The following is a 20854-nucleotide window of genomic DNA, read 5'->3' on the forward strand; positions in this document are numbered from 1 at the left end:
ATATGATTTTTGGTTGCTCTATATTACACTTTTTGTGCGGCAAGGTAACAAGAAATGGCTTTTTTGGCATGTTTTTTTTTTTTTTGTTATTTACAACATTCATCTGACAGGTTAGATCACGTGGTAATTTTATAGAGCAGGTTGTCACGGACGCGGCGATACCTAATATGTATACAATTTTTTTTATTTATGTAAGTTTTATACAATAACTTCATTTTGAAAACCAAAAAATTGTTTAGTGTCTCCATAGTCTAAGAGCCATAGTTTTTTCAGTTTTTGGGTGATTATCTTGAGTAGGGTCTAATTTTTTGCGGGGTGAGATGACAGTTTGATTGGCACTATTTTGGGGTGCATATGACTTTTTGATCGCTTGCTATTACACTTTTTGTGACGTAAGATGGCAAAAAATTGCTTTTTTTACACAGTTTTTTTTTTTTTTTTTTTTTACGGTGGTCACCTGAGGGGTTAGGTCATGTGATATTTATATAGAGCCGGTCGATACGGACGCGGCGATACCTAATATGTATACTTTATTTTTATTTATGTACATTTTACACAATGATTTTATTTTTGAAACCAAAAAAAATCATGTTTTAGTGTTTCCATAGTCTAAGAGCCATAGTTTTTTCAGTTTTTGGGCGATTATCTTGAGTAGGGTCTCATTTTTTGCGGGATGAGATGACGGTTTGATTGGTACTATTTTGGCGTACATGCGACTTTTTTGATCACTTTTATTACCTTTTTTGGGAAGTAAGGTGGGCAAAATTTCAATTTTCTCATAGTTTTTATTTTTTTATTTTTATGGCGTTCACTGTGCGGGGAAAGTAACATGACCATTTTATAGATCAGGTCGTTACGGACGCGGCGATACCTAATATGTGTAGTGTATTTTATTTTTTTAATTTTTATTCAGTGATAAATGTTTTTTTTTTTTATCTTAACTTTTTTCACTTTTTATTTGATTTTTTTGACCCAGACCCACTTGGTTCTTGAAGATCCAGTGGGTCTGATGTCTGTAAAATACAGAACAGAACCTATATAGGTTTCTGCACTGTATTTTACTTACACTGAACAGGTCTATGCTTTCAGCACAGATCTGTTCAGCACCATGGACAGCAGGACGCCTGATCAGGCGTCCTGTTGCCATGGGAACCTTCCCCGTCTGCTCAGTTATGGTCAGAACTTCGCAGACGGGGAAGGGTAAGGACGGGGTTCTGGGGGGGCTGTCTGGGGGCTCTCTCCTTCTCCCATCGGGGGGCTGCAAAGGCACAGCAGCCCCCCGATCGGAGAGGGAGGGAGCTCCCTCTTACTGTTAACCTTTTCCATACAGCGGTCCGTACGGACCGCTGTATGGAAAGGGTTAAACGGCTGACATCGCATCAACGATGTCAGCCGTTTATACCAGGGTGCCAGCAATGTGCTGGCACCCTGGTATACCCACTGTACACCAACGATTATGCAATGGGAGGCGGGCGGGGGATCGCGATCCCGCCTGCCGCACCGCCCGCCTCCCGCAACGCCCCCACTGCATGCGACACCCCCCCTGCACCACCCGCCGCCATCAAATCGTGCAGGGGTGCAGGGGGGGGTTAACAATATTGATTTCGGGCACTCTGAAGTTTCTGATCCCCGCGGTCAGGGACCGCGGGGATCAGAAACGGCAAAAAGCGCAGCAAACCGCAGGTCTGAATTGACCTGCGGTTTTCTGCGATCGCCGATACGGGGGGGTCAAATGACCCCCCCCTGCGTTGTTACGGGATGCCGGCTGAATGATTTCAGCCGAAATCCCGTTCCGATTAACCCCAGCGGCGCCGGAATTAAGATTTTAAGTTAGGACGTACCGGTACGCCCTTGGTCCTTAAGGACTCGGGAAATAGGGCGTACCGGTACGCCCTATGTCCTTAAGGGGTTAAAGGGGTCTTCCAGGAGTTCTGTATTGATGGCCTATCCTCAGGATAGATCATGAATATCTGATAGGTGGAGGTCCATCTCCTAGTACCACCACTGATCAGATGTTTAAGAGACCGCAGAGCTCCGGTGAGCACGGCAGCCTCCTTACCGTACATTGTATAGTGGTTGCTGGGGTGGATTGGCCATAGACCTTACAGGGAAATTTCCCCGGGGGCCGCCTGAGATCCCCCCCCCCCCCCCCCCCCGCCTGCCTGGCCGGTGGAAGTTTTGGGGGATGTATTTTGTGATGGACTGTGGTATTTGGCTCTGTTAGGGTGGTATAATGTGCCGCAATATGGTATTGCTGACCCTGCCTTCCACCAATTTGGATCCGACTACAAAACGGGGCGAATTTTAGTATTTTTTCCAAGGGCCACTTGAAGTTCCTGGTGGTTGTGCTTGGTATTACAGCCCAGGCCCATTCACTTAATTGGGGCTGAGCTGCCATTAGACCATGTGACCAATGACTGAAAAGTCACTGACCTAGGGAGAAGTGAGCGCTGCAGCCTCTTCAAACGTTGGGGTTGCCTGGTGTCAGACCCCCACTGATCAGATGTTACAGTTTTTATAAAGCTGGGATGACCCCAATATTCAAATCTTAGACCAAACCTCATAATACAGACTCCAATATTCAGACCACAAATCCCCAAATTCAGACCCCTTTAATCACTCCCCTTTCCTCTGCAAGCCAGGGTCCTCTTTAGCTCTGGGTTCCACCGCCCATGATGTCCTGTTGCTTACCAGCGCCAAGACCTTGTGTGCGGCAGCGCCTGTAGTTGGAGAGAAGCAAGAAGAGACATCATTCAAGCTGTTGTGACTGCTGAGGCCTGTGATTGGCTGCAGCAGTCATAGGACCAAGCCACTTCCTGTTCCTGTGGGGACTGGAAGTGGACAATACTTGTGATCTACCAGCAGTACAGAATAGACCATTACCTGGTAGATCCCGCGCCTCTGGTTCTTCTGGCCAGGCTCTGTTTACCTGGTTGCAGCCATGATGTCATGTTGACAACATGTGACCGCTGCAGCCAAGCACTGGCCTCCTCTGTGAGGCCAGTCAGCAGCTGCAGCCAGGTAAACAGATCCCAGCCAGGAGAACCAAAGCAGCAGCACGGGATCTGCCAGGTAGGTAATGATCTATATATATTTTTTTTTTTATTGCAGGCAGATTTGAAGTGTCGAAACCAGATGACCTTTTAAATGGATGTCCATGATTTTGATATTGATGGCCTGTCCTCAGGATAGGTCATCAATATCTGATTGATGGGGGTCTGGCCCCCTGGTATCCCCACCAATCAGCTTTTTGAAGAGGCTGCGCAGCTCCAGTGAGCTCTGCAGCCTCCTCACAGCATATAAAGCATGGCGTGGTACATTGTATAGTGGCTCCGCTTGGTATTGCAGCCTAGACCCATGCACTTGAATGGGACTGAGCTGTGCTTAAAGCCATGTGGCCGATGAACATGACGTCACTGGTCTAGGAAAAGGCCGCAGCGCTCACCGGAGTGTTGCAGCCTCTGTTAACAGTGTATCAGCGGGGGTGTCAGAGTCGGACCCCCACTAATCAGAAATTGATGACCCATTGTTCCCTTGCACAAAGAAAAATAGCACAAAAAATCCGTGGACGCCGCTTTGTAAATGATGTCTGTGTTCTTCTCTCCGCAGTATTTACAGACATTACACCTGCAGTCTTGTGACCTGCTCGATGTGTTTGGCGGGATCAGTTTCTTTCCGTTAGATAAGATGACCTACCTGAAAATCCAGTCGTTCATTAACAGAGTGGAGGAAAGCCTTAGTCTCGTGAAGTATACAGCGTTCTTGTACAATGACCAGCTCATCTGGTAGGTGTCCGCAAAGCTTTTATATATCTTGTACTGATTCTGCTGACCTGCAGCTGAGTGTGCAGGAACCCCCCCCAACTGGTAACACCCATCTGAACCTTAACTGACAGCAATTCATTAATAACTTCTGGTGGGAATAATAGAGGAATGGCACATCATAGGGTTATAACAATAGATGACATGGGGAATGCAAGTAGACAGACATGTCAGGAAAGGTGACAGCCCCTCTTTAAAGCACTTAGATTTCACGTTGCAGTTGTCAACGGGCTTCCTTTATATGCAGATCCCCGTTCTCCTGGTATTGAGCGGTATATACTGAGCTAATATCCGGAGTAACCTCTGTAGGCATCAGCTAGACAGGCTGGGGGTGACTCAGTAAGGTCCTGGTAGGTTGTCACAGGTATCTGGAGCCATGCTGATGGCAGTGCATCCCACAGCTGTTGGGGGGGTCCATAGAGCGGCCATGACCATCAAGGTGGTCTAATAGATGATCAATTTGGTTCAAGTCTGGGGAATTAGGGGACCAGGGTAGTACTGAGAAGTCTTGGTCATGCTCCTCCAACCAATGTCGGACATTTCTAGCCATGTGACACGTCGCATCCACTCCAGGGGAGACAATCAGCATGTATGGTATCAATGAAAACTACAGAATGCCCTGCAGAAAATGAGCACTACATGATAGATAAGTGTATGGGAGTCAGAATATGCCAATGTGAAGAAAAAATTTATAAATTTTTTCATTTTTTTTTTTTTTAAATGTTTAAAAAAGGGCATCTGTCAGCAGACTTGTCCCTATGACACTTGCTGACCTGTTACATGTGCGTTTGGCAGCCGAAGGCATCTGTGTTGGTCCCATGTTCATATGTGCCTGCCTTGCTGAGAAAAATGAAGTTTCAATATATGCAAATGAGGCTCTAGGAGCAACGGGGGCGTTGCCATTGCACTTAGAGGCTCTGCTCTCTCTAACTGCCGCACCCTCTGTACTTTGATTGACAGGATCAGGCAGTGAAAACATCAGATACCTTTTAATCAACCCTATTAAACCAGGCATATAGACTGGTAGGGTTGATCTAGCTGAGTAAAATTATACTTTTTTTTTTAGGTGCAGGCGTTCTGGAGACATGTACACTTTTTATTGTTATGCAAATGAGGCACGGGGCACCAAGAGGGGCCGTTTGAGCACCGCTACAGTGACGTCCCTGTTGCTCAACATAGACTCCTCCATTGTTAAAAACACGCCCGCCTCCCCTTTGATTGACAGCGCTACACCTAAGTCTAGCGGTGATTTTTTTTTTTGCACCTGCGCACTGGTTCCCTAGCGAGGCGCGTGCGCACCATATCTTCTGCTACTTGCCGAGCAGCAAAGATGACATGTGCTCGTGCCATTGACGTCATTGAACCTCTTTAACCCACAAAACTATGGCGGTATTGCGTTTTTTTTTTTTTTTTCCAATTCCACCCTATTTTGAATTTTTTCCCAGCTTCCCACTACATTTTATGCAATATAAAATGGTGGCATTACAAAGTACAACTTGTCCCGCAAAACCCCCCAAAAAACTGTGAATGAAAACATAAAAAAGTCTTGACTCTGTGAAGGCAGGGAGCAAAATAAAAAGAAACGGAAAGTCTCTGCTTCCTTAGGCTACTTTCACATTTGCGTTTTCCTTTACAGTCTTGAGATCTGTCAGAGGATCTCAAAACCGGAGGAAAATTCTTCCCATTCATTGTGAATGAGGACAAAACTGAACAAATTGGAACGGCGTGCACCGGAATGCATTCTGTTCAGTTTTGTTGCGTTCCCATGCCGGACACAAACACAAAACTACGTTTCTGTGTGCGTCATAGGATACTGATTAAGACGGATCTGGCATGAAACACAATGGAAGTCAATGGTGCCGGATCCGTTTTTTTCAGACACAATTGTTTTAGTGCCAGATCCGTCTTGTTCATTTTAGAGATAATTCAACCGGATCCGTTCAGAACAGGGGTTGTATTATTGACCGGATGCGTTTTTGCTTGTCCCCTGCCCGATCCAGCAAAAACGCAGATGTGAAAGTAGCCTTAATGGGTTAATATGTGATTATAAAAATGAAAGTGTCCCTTGCTATTATTGCAGGGAAGCCAGCAGGGGGCGCAGGTTCATCGAATTCGTCTTCTGCAACTGAAAGGCGTCTGCGATATACAGGTCCTTCTAAAAAAATTAGCATATTGTGATAAAGTTCATTATTTTCTGTAATGTACTGATAAACATTAGACTTTCATATATTTTAGATTCATTACACACCAACTGAAGTAGTTCAAGCCTTTTATTGTTTTAATATTGATGATTTTGGCATACAGCTCATAAAAACCCAAATTTCCTATCTCAAAAAATTAGCATATTTCATCCGACCAATAAAAGAAAAGTGTTTTTAATACAAAAAAAGTCAACCTTCAAATAATGATGTTCAGTTATGCACTCAATACTTGGTCGGGAATCCTTTTGCAGAAATGACTGCTTCAATGCGGCGTGGCATGGAGGCCATCAGCCTGTGGCACTGCTGAGGTGTTATGGAGGCCCAGGATGCTTCGATAGCGGCCTGAGGCTGGGTTCACACCTGAGCGTTTTACAGCGCGTTCCTACGCGCTGTAAAACGCTTAACAAGGAGAAACCAATGATTCCCTATGGGAATGGTTCACACCTGGGCGTTTTACAGCGCGTACGATCGCGCTGTAAAACGCCCGACGCTCAAAAAAGTACATGAGCGACTTTGGGGCGTCTTGTCGCGCGTTCCCGTACATAGACTTCCGGGAACGCGCGACAATGGGCGTTCGCATACTACTGGAGCCGCGTAGGTGAGACGCCGGAGAATCGCGCATACACAGCGCTCAGGTCAGGACGCTCAGGTCTGAACCCAGCCTTAAGCTCATCCAGAGTGTTGGGTCTTGCGTCTCTCAACTTTCTCTTCCCAATATCCCACAGATTCTCTATGGGGTTCAGGTCAGGAGAGTTGGCAGGCCAATTGAGCCCAGTAATACCATGGTCAGTAAACCATTTACCAGTGGTTTTGGCACTGTGAGCAGGTGCCAGGTCGTGCTGAAAAATGAAATCTTCATCTCCATAAAGCTTTTCAGCAGATGGAAGCATGAAGTGCTCCAAAATCTCCGGATAGCTAGCTGCATTGACCCTGCCCTTGATAAAACACAGTGGACCAACACCAGCAGCTGACATGGCACCCCAGACCATCACTGACTGTGGGTACTTGACACTGGACTTCAGGCATTTTGGCATTTCCCTCTCCCCAGTCTTCCTCCAGACTCTGGCACCTTGATTTCCGAATGACATGCAACAGTCCAGTGCTGCTTCTCTGTAGCCCAGGTCAGGCGCTTCTGCCGCTGTTTCTGGGGAATGCGGCACCTGTAGCCCATTTCCTGCACACGCCTGTACACTGTGGCTCTGGATGTTTCTACTACAGACTCAGTCCACTGTTTCCGCAGGTCCCCCAAGGTCTGGAATCGGTCCTTCTCCACAATCTTCCTCAGGGTCCGGTCACCTCTTCTCGTTGTGCAGCGTTTTCTGCCACACTTTTTCCTTCGCACAGACTTCCCACTGAGGTGCCTTGATACAGCACTCTGGGAACAGCCTATTCGTTCAGAAATTTCTTTCTGTGTCTTACCCTCTTGCTTGAGGGTGTCAATGATGGCCTTCTGGACAGCAGTCAGGTCGGCAGTCTTACCCATGATTGCGGTTTTGAGTAATGAACCAGGCTGGGAGTTTTTAAAAGCCTCAGGAATCTTTTGCAGGTGTTTAGAGTTAATTAGTTGATTCAGATGATTAGGTTAATAGCTCGTTTAGAGAACCTTTTCATGATATGCTAATTTTTTTAGATAGGAATTTTGGGTTTTCATGAGCTGTATGCCAAAATCATCAATATTAAAACAATAAAAGGCTTGAACTACTTCAGTTGGTGTGTAATGAATCTAAAATATATGAAAGTCTAATGTTTATCAGTACATTACAGAAAATAATGAACTTTATCACAATATGCTAATTTTTTTAGAAGGACCTGTACGTTCACTGCAGGTAGTCCCGGCAATGGGTCTGCATCTAGCACCAGCTGATGAGAATCAAAATGACCACCTGTTTGTACCTGTCTCATCTACACGGGTCTCGTGTCTGGTTACTGCAAAGGGATGAAATGCAGTAATAATTTATGACTTAGGTGTAAATTGGTGTGAAAGGAGAGAGCGGGGTAGCTGTTTGTCTTATCAGCTTCTGGCATTGTCTGTTGCTGTGGCCGGGTACATCTGTCACCCTCAACCCCAATACCGGAGTATTATTACTACAAGGAGTGTACAAAAAGAAGTGACAAGGCTGAAGTAAAAGCGTATGGTCACATTATAACTACATACATCAGCCATACCGGTTGCAGTTCCGAGCAGTCAGCCCCCTCTACAACGTTGCAGCGCCCCAGTAGGGAACATGGACTATGGTTGTCCTAACTAACCCCTTTTAATAAATTTTTAAATACATAGGCAGATCTAGTAAAGTACAGTATTGATATTGGCTTAAAGGAGTTCTCCACTTCGGACAGTTTCTACTTAAAGGTATTGTCCCATGAAAATGGTTCCATATTTTTCAAACCACCACCAGGATCTGAATACTTTTGTAATTGCATGTAATAAACAATTTTGTGTAACCACTGAGTTATTCAATAAAATGTATCTGTACAGCGCCACCTGCTGTTTATTTTGTTCCTCTGTTTATTTTGCAGAGGTGGTCACACTTGGTCCGTTCCATCCTTCAACTGCCACCAGCCCCATCTCCTGTAAGAAGCTGTGACAGTTACAGGGAGAGAGCTGCAGCAGAAAAGACAAACCCCCTGAGCTGTCATGGAGAGAGAGCCTCAGCAGAAAGGGCGGGCCCCATGAGCTGTGATAGGGAGAGAGCTGCAGCAGAAAGGGCGGGCCCCCTGAGCTGCAGCAGAAAGGGCATGCCCCCTGAGCTGTCATGGGGAGAGAGCCTCAGCAGAAAGGGCGGGCCCCCTGAGCTGCAGCAGAAAGGGCATGCCCCCTGAGCTGTCATGGGGAGAGAGCCTCAGCAGAAAGGGCGGGCACCCTGAGCTGTGATAGGGAATAAGCTGCAGCAGAAAAGACACGCCCCCTGAGCTGTCAGCTTTGAATACAGGGCTGGTTCTAGCTTTGTTAGAAAGAGATGGCATGTCCTATATGATGATTGATTTTCATTCTTTAAAGGATTTATGTAAAAAATGAAATTCTGACATCATATAGTACATGACAATCTCTGTCTTACAAAGCTAGAACCAGCCCTGCACCTCACATGGATCCAGAGATCTCACCATTTTTTTGCTCTGCTAGATTTATATCAAGCTGGCAGCTCAGGGGGCGTGTCTTTTTTGCTGCCGCTCAGGGGGGCGTGTCTTTTTTGCTGCCGCTCAGGGGGGCGTGTCTTTTTTGCTGCCGCTCAGGGGGGCGTGTCTTTTTTGCTGCCGCTCAGGGGGCGTGTCTGTTCTGCTGCAGCTCAGGGGGCGTGTCTGTTCTGCTGCAGCTCAGGGGGCGTGTCCATGCTCTCCCTATCGCAACTCAGGAGGCAGCTGAAGGAGTAAACTGAGCATTCGTGTTGCATCATTTTCTTTTCTTTTTTTTTTGGCGGCCCATATGTGGAACCATTCACTTCCGTGGGTCCGCAGAAAAATCGGAATCGACTCAAAAAAGAGAGAACATGTCCTATTCTTGTTGGAAAGTGCAGACTTTGTGCCGTACCGTAGTAGATAAGTCACAAGAGCGATTTTCCAGAAGTGTCCCATCATGTATCACACTGTATGTGCAGGCTGTATCATGCTGTTGTATTATCCGTATCGGCATTTAGATTTTTTTGTTTTGTTTTGTTTAGATCTAATGGGATCTAATAACTTCCCTTTGATCCCATGTGCAGCACTGGTGTGAATGTAAAATATCCATAATACCCTTTATCTTTTATGGTGGGAAAATATTAGGGAAACAAGTCCGTGTGTCCCTGTCCGTCACAGCTGTCATCGCCGGCCTCTTCACCCTGCCATTCCCTGTTAACACTCGGCACCGCGGCTCTGTCAGGCTCCGGTTTCAGATCGTAGATCTCCTGCTCAGATTACCGTACATACTATAGCGTGTCTCATTTACGGGCTGTATCGGGATATAAATAAAGCTGCAAGCTGGTGGCCTTGTTTGAACGAGGCGTTAAAATAACTAATAAAAGTGACATCATCTGACGATCTTCCCTGCGCAACGGTTTCCCCGCAGTCTGCAGCCTTTTATGCATGGAAATTTAAAGGGGCTTTAGAGGAAATGATCTAGGGTTCGGTGCTGACAGTGCATAACCCTTGCCATGCAGTCTCTGTGTCATTGGGGTCCCAGAGTTTCCCTTAGTGGTGAAGGCAGGTGTTTCATAATATACTACTATGCTGCCAGCCCACCCTTGGCTTAATAGCTGTCAGATGGACTGGCATACAGGACCTGTCAGATCTCCAGATATGTCTGTTTTAGTATATACTTATATTCCCCATTAAATAACAATTCTGTGTTGTACCGTTCCTCTGTTATTCCCACTAGAAAGATATGAATGAATTGACAACTGGGTTTTATAGGTTGGGGAGGTGTCCCTTCACAGTCTGATGCTATCCAGTTAAGACTGACAGAGTGTATAGGGACACGTCCCTTTTACTAGTAGAATGGTGGCACTCGGTTGTCAGTTTCTGAGACAAGATCTGGCTGGCGACAGTTAAAGATTTAAACTGAGCATGTGCGACCACCTCACTGAGGAGGACAAGAAATAAGGAAAAGCACAAACAGCAGGTGGCGCTATACAGATGCATTTTATTGAATAGCTCAGTAGCTATGATACATTCTTAATTGCAGGCAATTAAAAAAGTATTCAGATCCAGGTGCTGGTTTTAAAAAGGTAGAATATTATTTGGGGCACAACCCCTTTACTCCAACATGGAGGTCCTACTGTTTTCTCTTTCTGACCAGACAGCGTATAGAAAAGTGATAGACCCTTTACATTTATAGATTGTTTGTGGCATGACTGTGTTTTTACTAACAGGAGTGGATTGGAACAAGAAGATATGCGAATATTGTATAAATACCTCACTACATCTCTCTTCCCGAGACACATAGAGCCAGAGGTAAGTGACACGATCCTCTAGAGCACTATAGGGGTTGTGGAAGATTAAAAAAACATGACTGCCTTCATCCAGAAACAGCACCATTCCTGGGTTGTGTGCACTTGAATAGAGCTCAGCTGTAGTACCAGGCATAGGCTGTTGTAAAGTGTGGCGCTGTTTCTTGCAGAAAGCAGCCATGTTTTTCTAATCTTCTACAACCCCTTTAACCACCTAACCATTTTGCCCGAGGTCAGCTCAGGCAGAAAGGGGGTGGGGCCTTAGCTGCACATATCTTCTGATTGCAGCTAGAAACATGGGACATTCCAAGCTTTCATACAAGACCAAAAGAACAGCATTAGCACAGCATCAGCAGGAGATATCACTGTTCTAAATTGAATAGGGAATAAACAAGGTAAAACCTGCTTTTACTTTCAGTTGCAGTCACTGCGTCCTGATTTTCTAACAGCAGTATCTTCCCATGTAGTGAAGACAATGCTGGTATTGTTTGAAAGCTTGGAATGTCAGCTTCCAAACAGTACAAAGCCCATATCTCTAGCTGCTACATATCCAGAGATATGAGCAGCTAAAGTACCTGGCCCCCTCCCCTTCAGTCTGAGGAGGGGGGGGGGGGGGGAATGTGGGGAGCTGACAGCCTGCAGGAGAAGAGAAGAAATAATAATGACAAATTTCTATATATTTTTATCATCATTGTACTGACCCACGTAATAAAGTTATGTTATTTATACCACACAGTGAACGCGGTAAATAAATTCCACAAAATAATGTTAAAACTCTTTCCCCCTAAAAATAAAATAATAAAGGCTGTTTCACACGAGCGGATGCCGTGCGTGGCACTGTGATTTCGTAGTAAAGAGGTCACAGAGAGGCACGGAGCGTTATCGGTCATGCCTCTGCAGTCTGCATCGGGTCTTGGCACTCTTTCATGGAGCGGATGCCACGCACGGCATCCGCTCGTGTGAAACAGCCCTAAAAGTTATTTAATACACTATATATACCCCAAAATGGCTCCCAAAAAACTTACAACTAATACCGCAAAATAAAAAATTTTGAGGAAAAAATTAAGAAGTTATGACTGCTGGAACACAAAGGGGGAAAATGTTACCGGTCCTTAAGACTAAAATGAAATATGTCACTAAGGGGTTAAATGCAAAAAAGTGACACTTTTTTTGGAGGGTTTTTTCCAATTTTATTGTGACTGTTAGGAGGTTGAAGGGATTCTCCGGGAGAAATAAAATGGCCGCCGTCATATTCGTACACCCTAAACCTGTCCTAATCACACAGCAGGACAAGTTACTTCACAACACTGAGGTAAAGAGCGGCCTCATCCTCCTCTCTGCTCGTCAAGGATTATGATCCTGAATACAGCGGATAAGATCTTCAGCCGAATCTCTGTAGGAATGGAGTTCATGAGGAGACATAAAGTACAAAGAGGAAGGACAGGACAGACTGTGGTAATGGAGACTGCATACAAGTGCTGCTGTTCATTAACCACATCCCCACCTCCTTTCTGTACTTCATGTCTCCTCATGAACTCCATTCCTACAGAGATTCAGCTGAAGATCCTTCACTGATGATTATGTAACATATATGGGGGTCTTAAAAGGGTTTTCCTATCTCAACATTTACAGCACATTGCTAGGATATGCCACAAATACCAGATTGGTGCCACCTCTGGCACCCACTCTTTTCTCCAAAACGGGGCCCATGAAGTGAAAGGAAAGCAGCTGCAAATTTTGGGAAGTCCCATAGGGGTGAACAGAGCGTGGCAGAGGGAGCCCCATTCTGGAATTAGGCCCCTTGCAGATGAGCGAGTGTCTCGCTGTGAGTCCGCAGCGCAGCTCCCCGCCTGAACTCCCAGCACTGACGGGGTCACATAGCATTATATTGATTTATGATGCTATGTAACCCTTGCAGTTTTGGAATGTAAGTGTTACATAGCATCATAAATCAATATAATTCTATGTGACCCCGTCAGTGCTGGGAGGTCAGGCCGGGAGCTTCGCTGCGCACTCGCAGCGTGACACACGCTCGTATGCAAGGGGTCTTAGGAACAGGTCCTGGAGGTGCGACCTGCTCCTATCTGATATTTGTGGCCACAGTAATAAATGGTGGAATGGGAAACCCCTTTAAGTCACTGGCAGGTGTATAATTCTTGTATTTTTTTCAATTAAAGCTGGCAGGAAGAGATTCTCCATTGCGCCCTGAAATGCCAGGAAATCTACAGCACTATGGGAGGTAAGATCCTTCCCTTGCCTTTATGTAGAACCTACTGTATTACCTTTTCACTGATGGTTTAAGGTAAGTGTCTCACAAAAGTAACGATGATGGTTAATGGTTATAGCTGCGACCACACGGGACGATCAGTAATGATTGTTGGAGTGTATGTTACTAAATTGGCCAAGGGCTCCCAATGGAAATTGGATTTGTTTTCGTATATACTAGAAGTATCTCATTTTTGGTTCCGTCATATCACCTGGACTCCACTTTGAGTGAGGCCGACAGACAGGAGTCCTCCATGTTGGTAGTACATCCATGAGGAGTAGTAACGCGTGTATCTGAGACTGAAAGGGAATCCCAGCTTCCTGACTGGACATTTCAATATCGCAGTGGAGTGCTGTGCAACACTGAATCGTGAATCGTGAAATTGAAGAATCCTTTTCAGTATCCGAGATCTACATTTTATTGTTAAAAGGAGTCTGTCAGCAGTTTTGTTGATGCAAAACCGCTGACAGATACAGGTAGGGTCAGAGGACAGGAGGGTAAGCTGGGCTTGCAGCATTGCAACTTGTGGAGCGCCCGCGACAGTCCAAGTTTACTTTTACAGCACTCTGTTGATAAAAACAGGGGTAGAGGTATATATCCCCTCCTGTCCTCTGCCCCTACCTATGTCTATCAACAGTTTTGCATCAATAAAACTGCTGACAGACTCCTTTTAACTGATATGGTACTGACCCCAGTATTAAGTTCTAGAAATACTGTGACCTCCCTTTGCTACCAATAGCCCACGATAGTATCTGTAGCTGTCTACAGCTGACACTGGTTGGAGAACACCCCCACGGTAGTGAAAACCTAGCAGCCATATTGCAGTTTTTGGGCTCTACCATCTCGTAACCTAATTCTGATTTACTTCTTTTCTCTTCAGATTCCTTGTCGGGCCTTTAAACATCCATGATCCTGAAGCAAAATTTAGATTTCCTAAAATCTTTGTGAATACCGATGATTCCTATGAAGAGCTCCATCTGATTGTTTACAAGGTGACACATCTTCCTCCACGATCTGTTCTAGAAGTTTAGCCTATATTAGACGTGCAGATGAAGCAGGCAATTGTCAGGAGGGAAGCGTTCCTTCGTTAGCAGAGGAGACCGACACATGCAGTGATCTCCTCCACAGTATAAGGAGGATCATGCAGTGATCTCCTCCACAGTATAAGGAGGAGCGAAAGGGGTTTTCCAAGATTTGGTGACTTTTTAAGTAGGCTGGGGTACAGACTGGATCACATGTGCCACTGCAGCCAATGACTGGCCTCAGCGGTGACGTTTCTCAAAGCGGCATGTGATCCAACAGTGACGTGCCACTTGGGACATGCCCTCCCGCTGAGACCAGTCATTGGCTGCACTGGTGTACATGATCTAGTCCGTACCCTGGTCAGAAGTAAACAAGCGACAACTGGAAGCGTGCCGGAGTGGAGCATAAGGATGCAGGGGAACACAATTATTTCCTTAGGAGACCTAATAAAGACTTATGAATGCTAGGAGGCCTAACGGACCAAATCGCAAAAAGAATAGGAAAAAACAGCACTACACCTGTCCACGGCTTTTGTGTGTTGTAGCTCAGCCCTTCTCCAAAAGACCCCTTTAAAAGGTTTGTCCGGCATCAGAATAATATGGCTGCTTTCTTTCAAAAACAGCACCGCATTTGCCCACAGTTTGCGTGCGGTATTGCAGCTGAGCACCATTCGCTTCTAGGGAGCTGAGCAGCAGTACCAGACAGAACCCATGGACAAGTGTGGTGCTGTTTTTGGAACCAAGCGGATATATTTTTCTAAGGGTCGACTCACACGACCGTATTCGTTCCTCAATTTTGCGGATCGGATGCAGACCCATTCATTTGAATGGGGCCGCAAAAGATGCGGTCAACACACCCTGTGCTGTCCACATCCATATGTCCGTTCCGTGTCCCTGCAACAAAAATAAATAAATAGAACATCACCTATTCTTGCCCGTATTTGTGGAGAAGAATAGGCATTTCTATCACTGAGTAGGATGTTCCTCTCTGCAAAATGTGGAAGGCATGCAGCCGATATCCGTTTTTTGTGGATCAATTTGCAGTCCGCAAAAACAGATATGGTCGTGTGAATGACCCCCTAATCCTGGATACCCCTTTAATTCCATATATAATACAGCATATATATAGAACTATGTATGTTCTAATTAAGCGTATTCTGCCTTCATTACCCTGCTATTTGTGAACGCCAGTCACTTGTGATGACTCTGTACCCAGCCGTACATGGGGAAGTTGAGAAGGTTTGACATCAGGCCGGTCTAGAATGATAATTAGCGGCTGTATGGCATGGACGGAGTATCATTACTGTCTAGACAATGAGCGTTATTGAGCTGCCTGAATAGCAGACTCCCGGGGATCTCCTCAGCTTTTATTTCCACTTATGATAAATTTAGAAAGTACAACAGAGACTCCCCTGATGGGATTGTGCGTAATGAAGATGTAATTATAACGGTGCCTGTGGACCGGGGAACAGATGCTTTGTCAGACGTTCTCCTGTTCACACTAAACATGTCGTTTTTTTTTTTCGTTTTTTTTCAGGCCATGAGCGCCTCCGTCTGTTTTATGATTGATGGTGAGTATCCGCTTTCCTATAGATTTCCAGGTATGTGCTGTCATTGTTTATACTGCTGTGATAGTATTCCAGGAACCCTGGCATGATAACGCTCGTACGTTGTGTCCACGCCTGGAAACAAATGCTTGGAGGCTTTTACGAAGCTTGACGGTCCTTTTACATGGGTCAATGCACAGGCAATTATCAGGAATGAATGTGTTGTGCCTGATCATTGCTGGATCATTCATCCGAGGTAGAGCTCCATTTACTTGCTGCCATCATCCCTTCTGTAGGTGGACGAAAAATCACCGCTGTGATCGTTCATCTCTGCCTGTTGAGACAAGGCAATGTGCTGCCGACAAACTATGATTTTAGGTGCCGCATTAAAGGGGTTGTTCACCCCCTGGGGATCTTTTCTGCTGGCCCCCCGGCAAGGTCGAACATACCTGATACCCGTCCCTGGGTTTCGGACCCTTATCTCCCCTAGGGTGGTGCAGGTGTCGGGTCTCCCCATGTTAACATCCGGTTTGACGTGCGCCACGTGGCCTCCGCAGCGAATGACTGGCCGCAGCGGTGATATGTTACCCATGTGTCACGTGACCCACTCACATGATACATGGGTGACAAATCACCACCTCAGCCAGTCATTGGGTAGAGCGGCCATGTGACCCACGTCAAACCGGATGTTGAGACTCGAGAGGGGATTGGTGGACCTGGAACCCAGTGGCGGAGATCAGGTAAGTATGATTACCACCACCCAACGAACAAGGGTGATTGATGGTAGGTTTTCCCAGGGCAATTATCGGGAACGAGCACTCGTATGAACACTAATTTCCAATATGCCCCCATCATCAGGCTTAGTAAAAGGGCCTTCTGAAAGCTGAATCCTCTTGCTTCTCTGCCAAACAATCGAGAAACATAGATGAAGCCAACTGAGGAGTGACCCGGGTGCTTTGAAAACTCCCTTACATTGAAAAAACCGTTGAAGATATTTGGCAAAAACAGTGGAGGAAAAAAACAGATAAACCAATAAGATTGCATTAAGCTTTTATTGGAAAAGGAGTCTCTGAAAAATGAGAGGTGAAAGCTGATTGGTTGCTTTGGGCAGGTGCTTTATAGTTCCTTTGCATTAGTCATTCTGATATGGGCAATTTGTTAATTATTTTATTTAAATACCATAAAAAAAAATATTACATTTAGTTTAATTTACAGGCACAGGGTCTCATTGATCAAAACTGTCTTTGTTGCCCGTAGCAACTAATCAGAGCTTAGCTTTCATTTTTCCACAGCAGTTCCAGAAATGAAAGCTTGGCTTTGATTGGTAGCTATGAGCAACAACAACACTCAGACCTGCAGTGGAAAAGGAAAGCTGTTCTCTGGTTGCTATGAGCAACAACAACACTCAGACCTGCAGTGGAAAAGGAAAGCTGTTCTCTGGTTGCTATGAGCAACAACAACACTCAGATCTGCAGTGGAAAAGGAAAGCTGTTCTCTGGTTGCTATGAGCAAAGACAGTTTTGATAAATGAGGCCTGTTGAGGGAATTTATCATGGCTCCTACGCCAGATTTCCGGCATGGAAAAGTAAATTTTTCCTCACACTCCTGTTTACATCGTGCTCATCACTTTTCTAAAAAAATTAAGTGCGCGGAAGGGAATGGGGCCTACGTGGCCCGGGTCCTAGCTGCAGCAGATTTCTGTTTTTCACACAGACTGCTTGAGATCCTCCAAAATTATTAAGAAACGTGTCCTAGTCTTAATAAATTCCCCAATCCCCAACGAGTTTCCACACAAAAGAGCATTTAGGTTAGGTCTACACGACGACATTTGTCGCGTGACAATAAGTCGCGCGACAGATAGGGCACAACTACACTGCAACATTTGTCACGCAACATTTTGTTGCACCAATGTCGCGCGACAATTTTTATAATGGCAGTCTATGGTGTCGCACTGCAACATGCGACTGCGACGCGACAGTCGCAGAAAAATCCATCTCCAATGGATTTTCTGCGACTGTCGCAGTCTCAGCATGTTGCAGTGCGACACCGTAGACTGCCATTATAAAAATTGTTGCGCGACATTGGTGCAATAAAATGTCACGTGACAAATGTCGTCGTGTAGACCTAGCCTTACTGATGGGATTGTGTTACATTTTTTCCTAATTTAAAAACAAGTGTAATTCAACCGCTTAGTGACCAGCCTGCTTTGGGTCTTTTTTTTTTTTTTTTTTTTTTTATAGTCTCCTTCCAAGAGCTATAACTTTTTTTACTTTTCCGTCCGTGTAGCCGTATGAGGGCTTGTTTTTTGCAGGACAAGTTTGTTTTTAATGGTGCCCTTTTGGGGTACACATAACTTGCTGAATAACTTTTATTAACTTTCTGGTAGGGGAATAGGAAAAAACGGCAATACGGCCACAGAGTTTTTACGTTGTAAATTTTGCGACGTCCATTTATTGGCATATATAACATGATATCTTTATTCTCTGGGTCAGTATGATTACAGCAATACCAAATACATATAGATTTTTTTTTTTTTTTTTTTTTTTTACATTTTACAACTTTTGTGTAATAAAACCCCTTTTTTGTTAAAAAAGAAGAAAATATTTTTGCATCGCCACATAACTTTTTTTATTTTCTTTTTCTTTCTGCAGAGCTGTGTGGGGGCTTGATTTTTGTGGAATGACTTATAGTATTTATTGGTATAATTTTGGGGTACATAACCCTTTTTGATTATTTTTTTTTTTCAATGGGAAAAAAAGCATATTTTTATTGGAATTTTCTTTATTTAATGTTTTCTTTTTACTTTTTTAAACCTTTTAATAATCCCACAAGGGGACTTTAATAACCTAAGGCCCCTCAGTGACCGCCGTAAAAAGGCGTATTCGTGGTAAAGGGGTTGTTCCATGACAACTTATCTCCTATCCACAGGATGAGAGGTTGAGTGTCTGATTGGTCCGACCACTCTGAACACACCCCCCCCCCCCCCCCCCCCCCGCACGACTAGAACGGAGGCAGTGTCCGCAGCTCCATTTAAACAGGTGGAACATGGGCCCCAAAAGTCTGCCCCCCATCAATCAGACTCTTACCCTCTTTTCTGTGGATGGGCGATACGTTCTTGTCACAGAACAACTCCTTTAACGGTGATCTGCCACTGTACCTTTTTGGATCCCTGTCTTTCATGAGGTGTTTTCTATCAACTGCAGAAAAAAAGTATTTTCCCGATTGTAGATATAGAAAATAAATGGTGAAAAGAGTTTTAAGCACAGGCTGCACAGGATAGCCCACATGCTGTGCAGCTGCCCCTAGGGACACCCTTCTCCTACCCTTTGACCCTTGACGACCCCGTGTGCATAGTTGTATGCCTTGCAACCCTGCCCTATAATAAGCTTGCAAATACCCCCCAGTGTGTCCCCTCTCTTCTTACTCCATGTCAGCACGACCGCTTGGCTCCAGGTTTCTGCTGAAAGAGCGTCACCCGCCTCCCTCATTCCTTATCAAAACTGTGGTGTAAGGGTTTACACATGGGATGAGCTTTCAAGCCCTGCACCTTGCTTAGAAGGGTTCTGCCATGAACCGAGGCTTGTGAAGACCACAGAATTATAAATGGCTGCTTGTACTGATAGAGCAGGAGGGGGAGTATCATCAGAACCCTAAGTCCATAACCTCCTGCCTCTGTACATTTACCAGAAAGTGAATAAGGCTGCATATTTAACGCATGATGATAGTGAACTCGTTCCTCCTTTATTTAGAAGAATGGTCTGGGGGGCATGTTTGCTTCCACCACTTGCAGTTTTCGACCCACTGGGGGGTAAAACCCATCCTCATGTATAGATGTTCCCTTCTGTACCTTTCCTCTTGGCTTGAGCTATTCAGAGATAAGTGGCATGAGATGACTCAAAATGCCCCCAAAACTGGTCATCTTGTGTCATGTATGTGACTAAAAAGTGTCCCAAAAATCTGTGACATCTGAACGTGCCCTAAAGTTTCATGGCAATAAGCGTTCACAGGTGCCAAGATGAGGGAGGTATTTACAGCGAGAGGGTTAGTTGTCCACCAGAAGTCTCACCTCCCTTTGGAAGAAATGCAGTTGAAAAGTATTTTTTCTAGCTTTGATGTTGGTCAGATGTGGTTTCCTCGTGATTTCAGTTGGATTAGTGCTACCTGAAAATACCCTGACTGGGGTGGGTGAGGTAGTCTGTCATCTGTTATGCAGACCTCATATATTAGAGCATGAAATAGTTCCCCTAAGGCCTCATGCACACGACCGTGCTGTTTTTTGCGGTCCGCAAAAAACGGAAGCTGCCAGAGTTGCCTTCCGCAATTAACGGAACGGGCGCCGGCAATATAAATGCCTATTCTTGTCCGCAAAGCGCGGACAAGAATAGGACATGTTATATTTTTTTTGCGTGGCCGCGGAATGGAGACACGGAGTGCTGTCCGCATCTTTTGCGGCCCCATTGAAGTGAATGGGTCCGCATCCGAGCCGCCAAAAAGGCGGCTCTGATGCGGACCCAAACAACGGTCGTGTGCATGAGGCCTAAGGCTGTGATGGCTAACCTCTGGCACTCCAGCTGTTGTAAAACTACAACTCCCAAGATGTACATTTGCTTGGCTGTTCTCAGAACTCCACAGAAATGAATGGAGCATGCTGGGAGCTGTAGTTTTACCACAGCTGGAGTGCCGGAGGTTAGCCATCACTGCCCTAAGGTTTACTTTACACATAGTCTATTCGTCGCATTTTTTGGGGCTTGGAAAAGGGTTTGTTTTGCTTTGGTCACACATTTCAGATTTTTATTCAGCCAGTTTTTTTTCCCTATAGAGAAGTCTATGGAAAAATGCCTTAAAAAAAAAAAAGCCACACCCCAGGTATGCTCTGATTTGATAAAAACGCCATGGACCCAAAAAAAATGCAATTGAAGCAAAACACCACCAAAAAATGCAATGTTTCCTATTGACTTACAGCAAGCATCATTTTCTCTGCTGCATAAGTCACACGGAGCAGCATTGTAGCCGCAGAGTACTGGGCTGAGAATTCATTGTAAGTTCACATGACGGATCTATATTTTCCACAGCAG

The 20854-nt window shown here is 45.2% G+C and overlaps 1 protein-coding gene across 1 annotated transcript in view; it reads left to right on the plus strand.

Moving 5' to 3' along the window:
* The window catches only part of LOC122944826 (vacuolar fusion protein CCZ1 homolog), a 44093-nt gene that overhangs the window by 15800 nt on the left and 7439 nt on the right, over positions 1-20854 (plus strand). The window contains exons 8-12 of the mRNA XM_044303498.1: positions 3610-3785; positions 10867-10948; positions 13122-13183; positions 14091-14202; positions 15770-15803. Coding sequence (XP_044159433.1) covers positions 3610-3785; positions 10867-10948; positions 13122-13183; positions 14091-14202; positions 15770-15803 — 466 coding nt within the window. The remainder of the gene's footprint in view (positions 1-3609; positions 3786-10866; positions 10949-13121; positions 13184-14090; positions 14203-15769; positions 15804-20854) is intronic.

The sequence above is a fragment of the Bufo gargarizans genome, chromosome 8 (assembly GCF_014858855.1).
Source record: "Bufo gargarizans isolate SCDJY-AF-19 chromosome 8, ASM1485885v1, whole genome shotgun sequence".
NCBI classification, from domain to species: domain Eukaryota; kingdom Metazoa; phylum Chordata; class Amphibia; order Anura; family Bufonidae; genus Bufo; species Bufo gargarizans.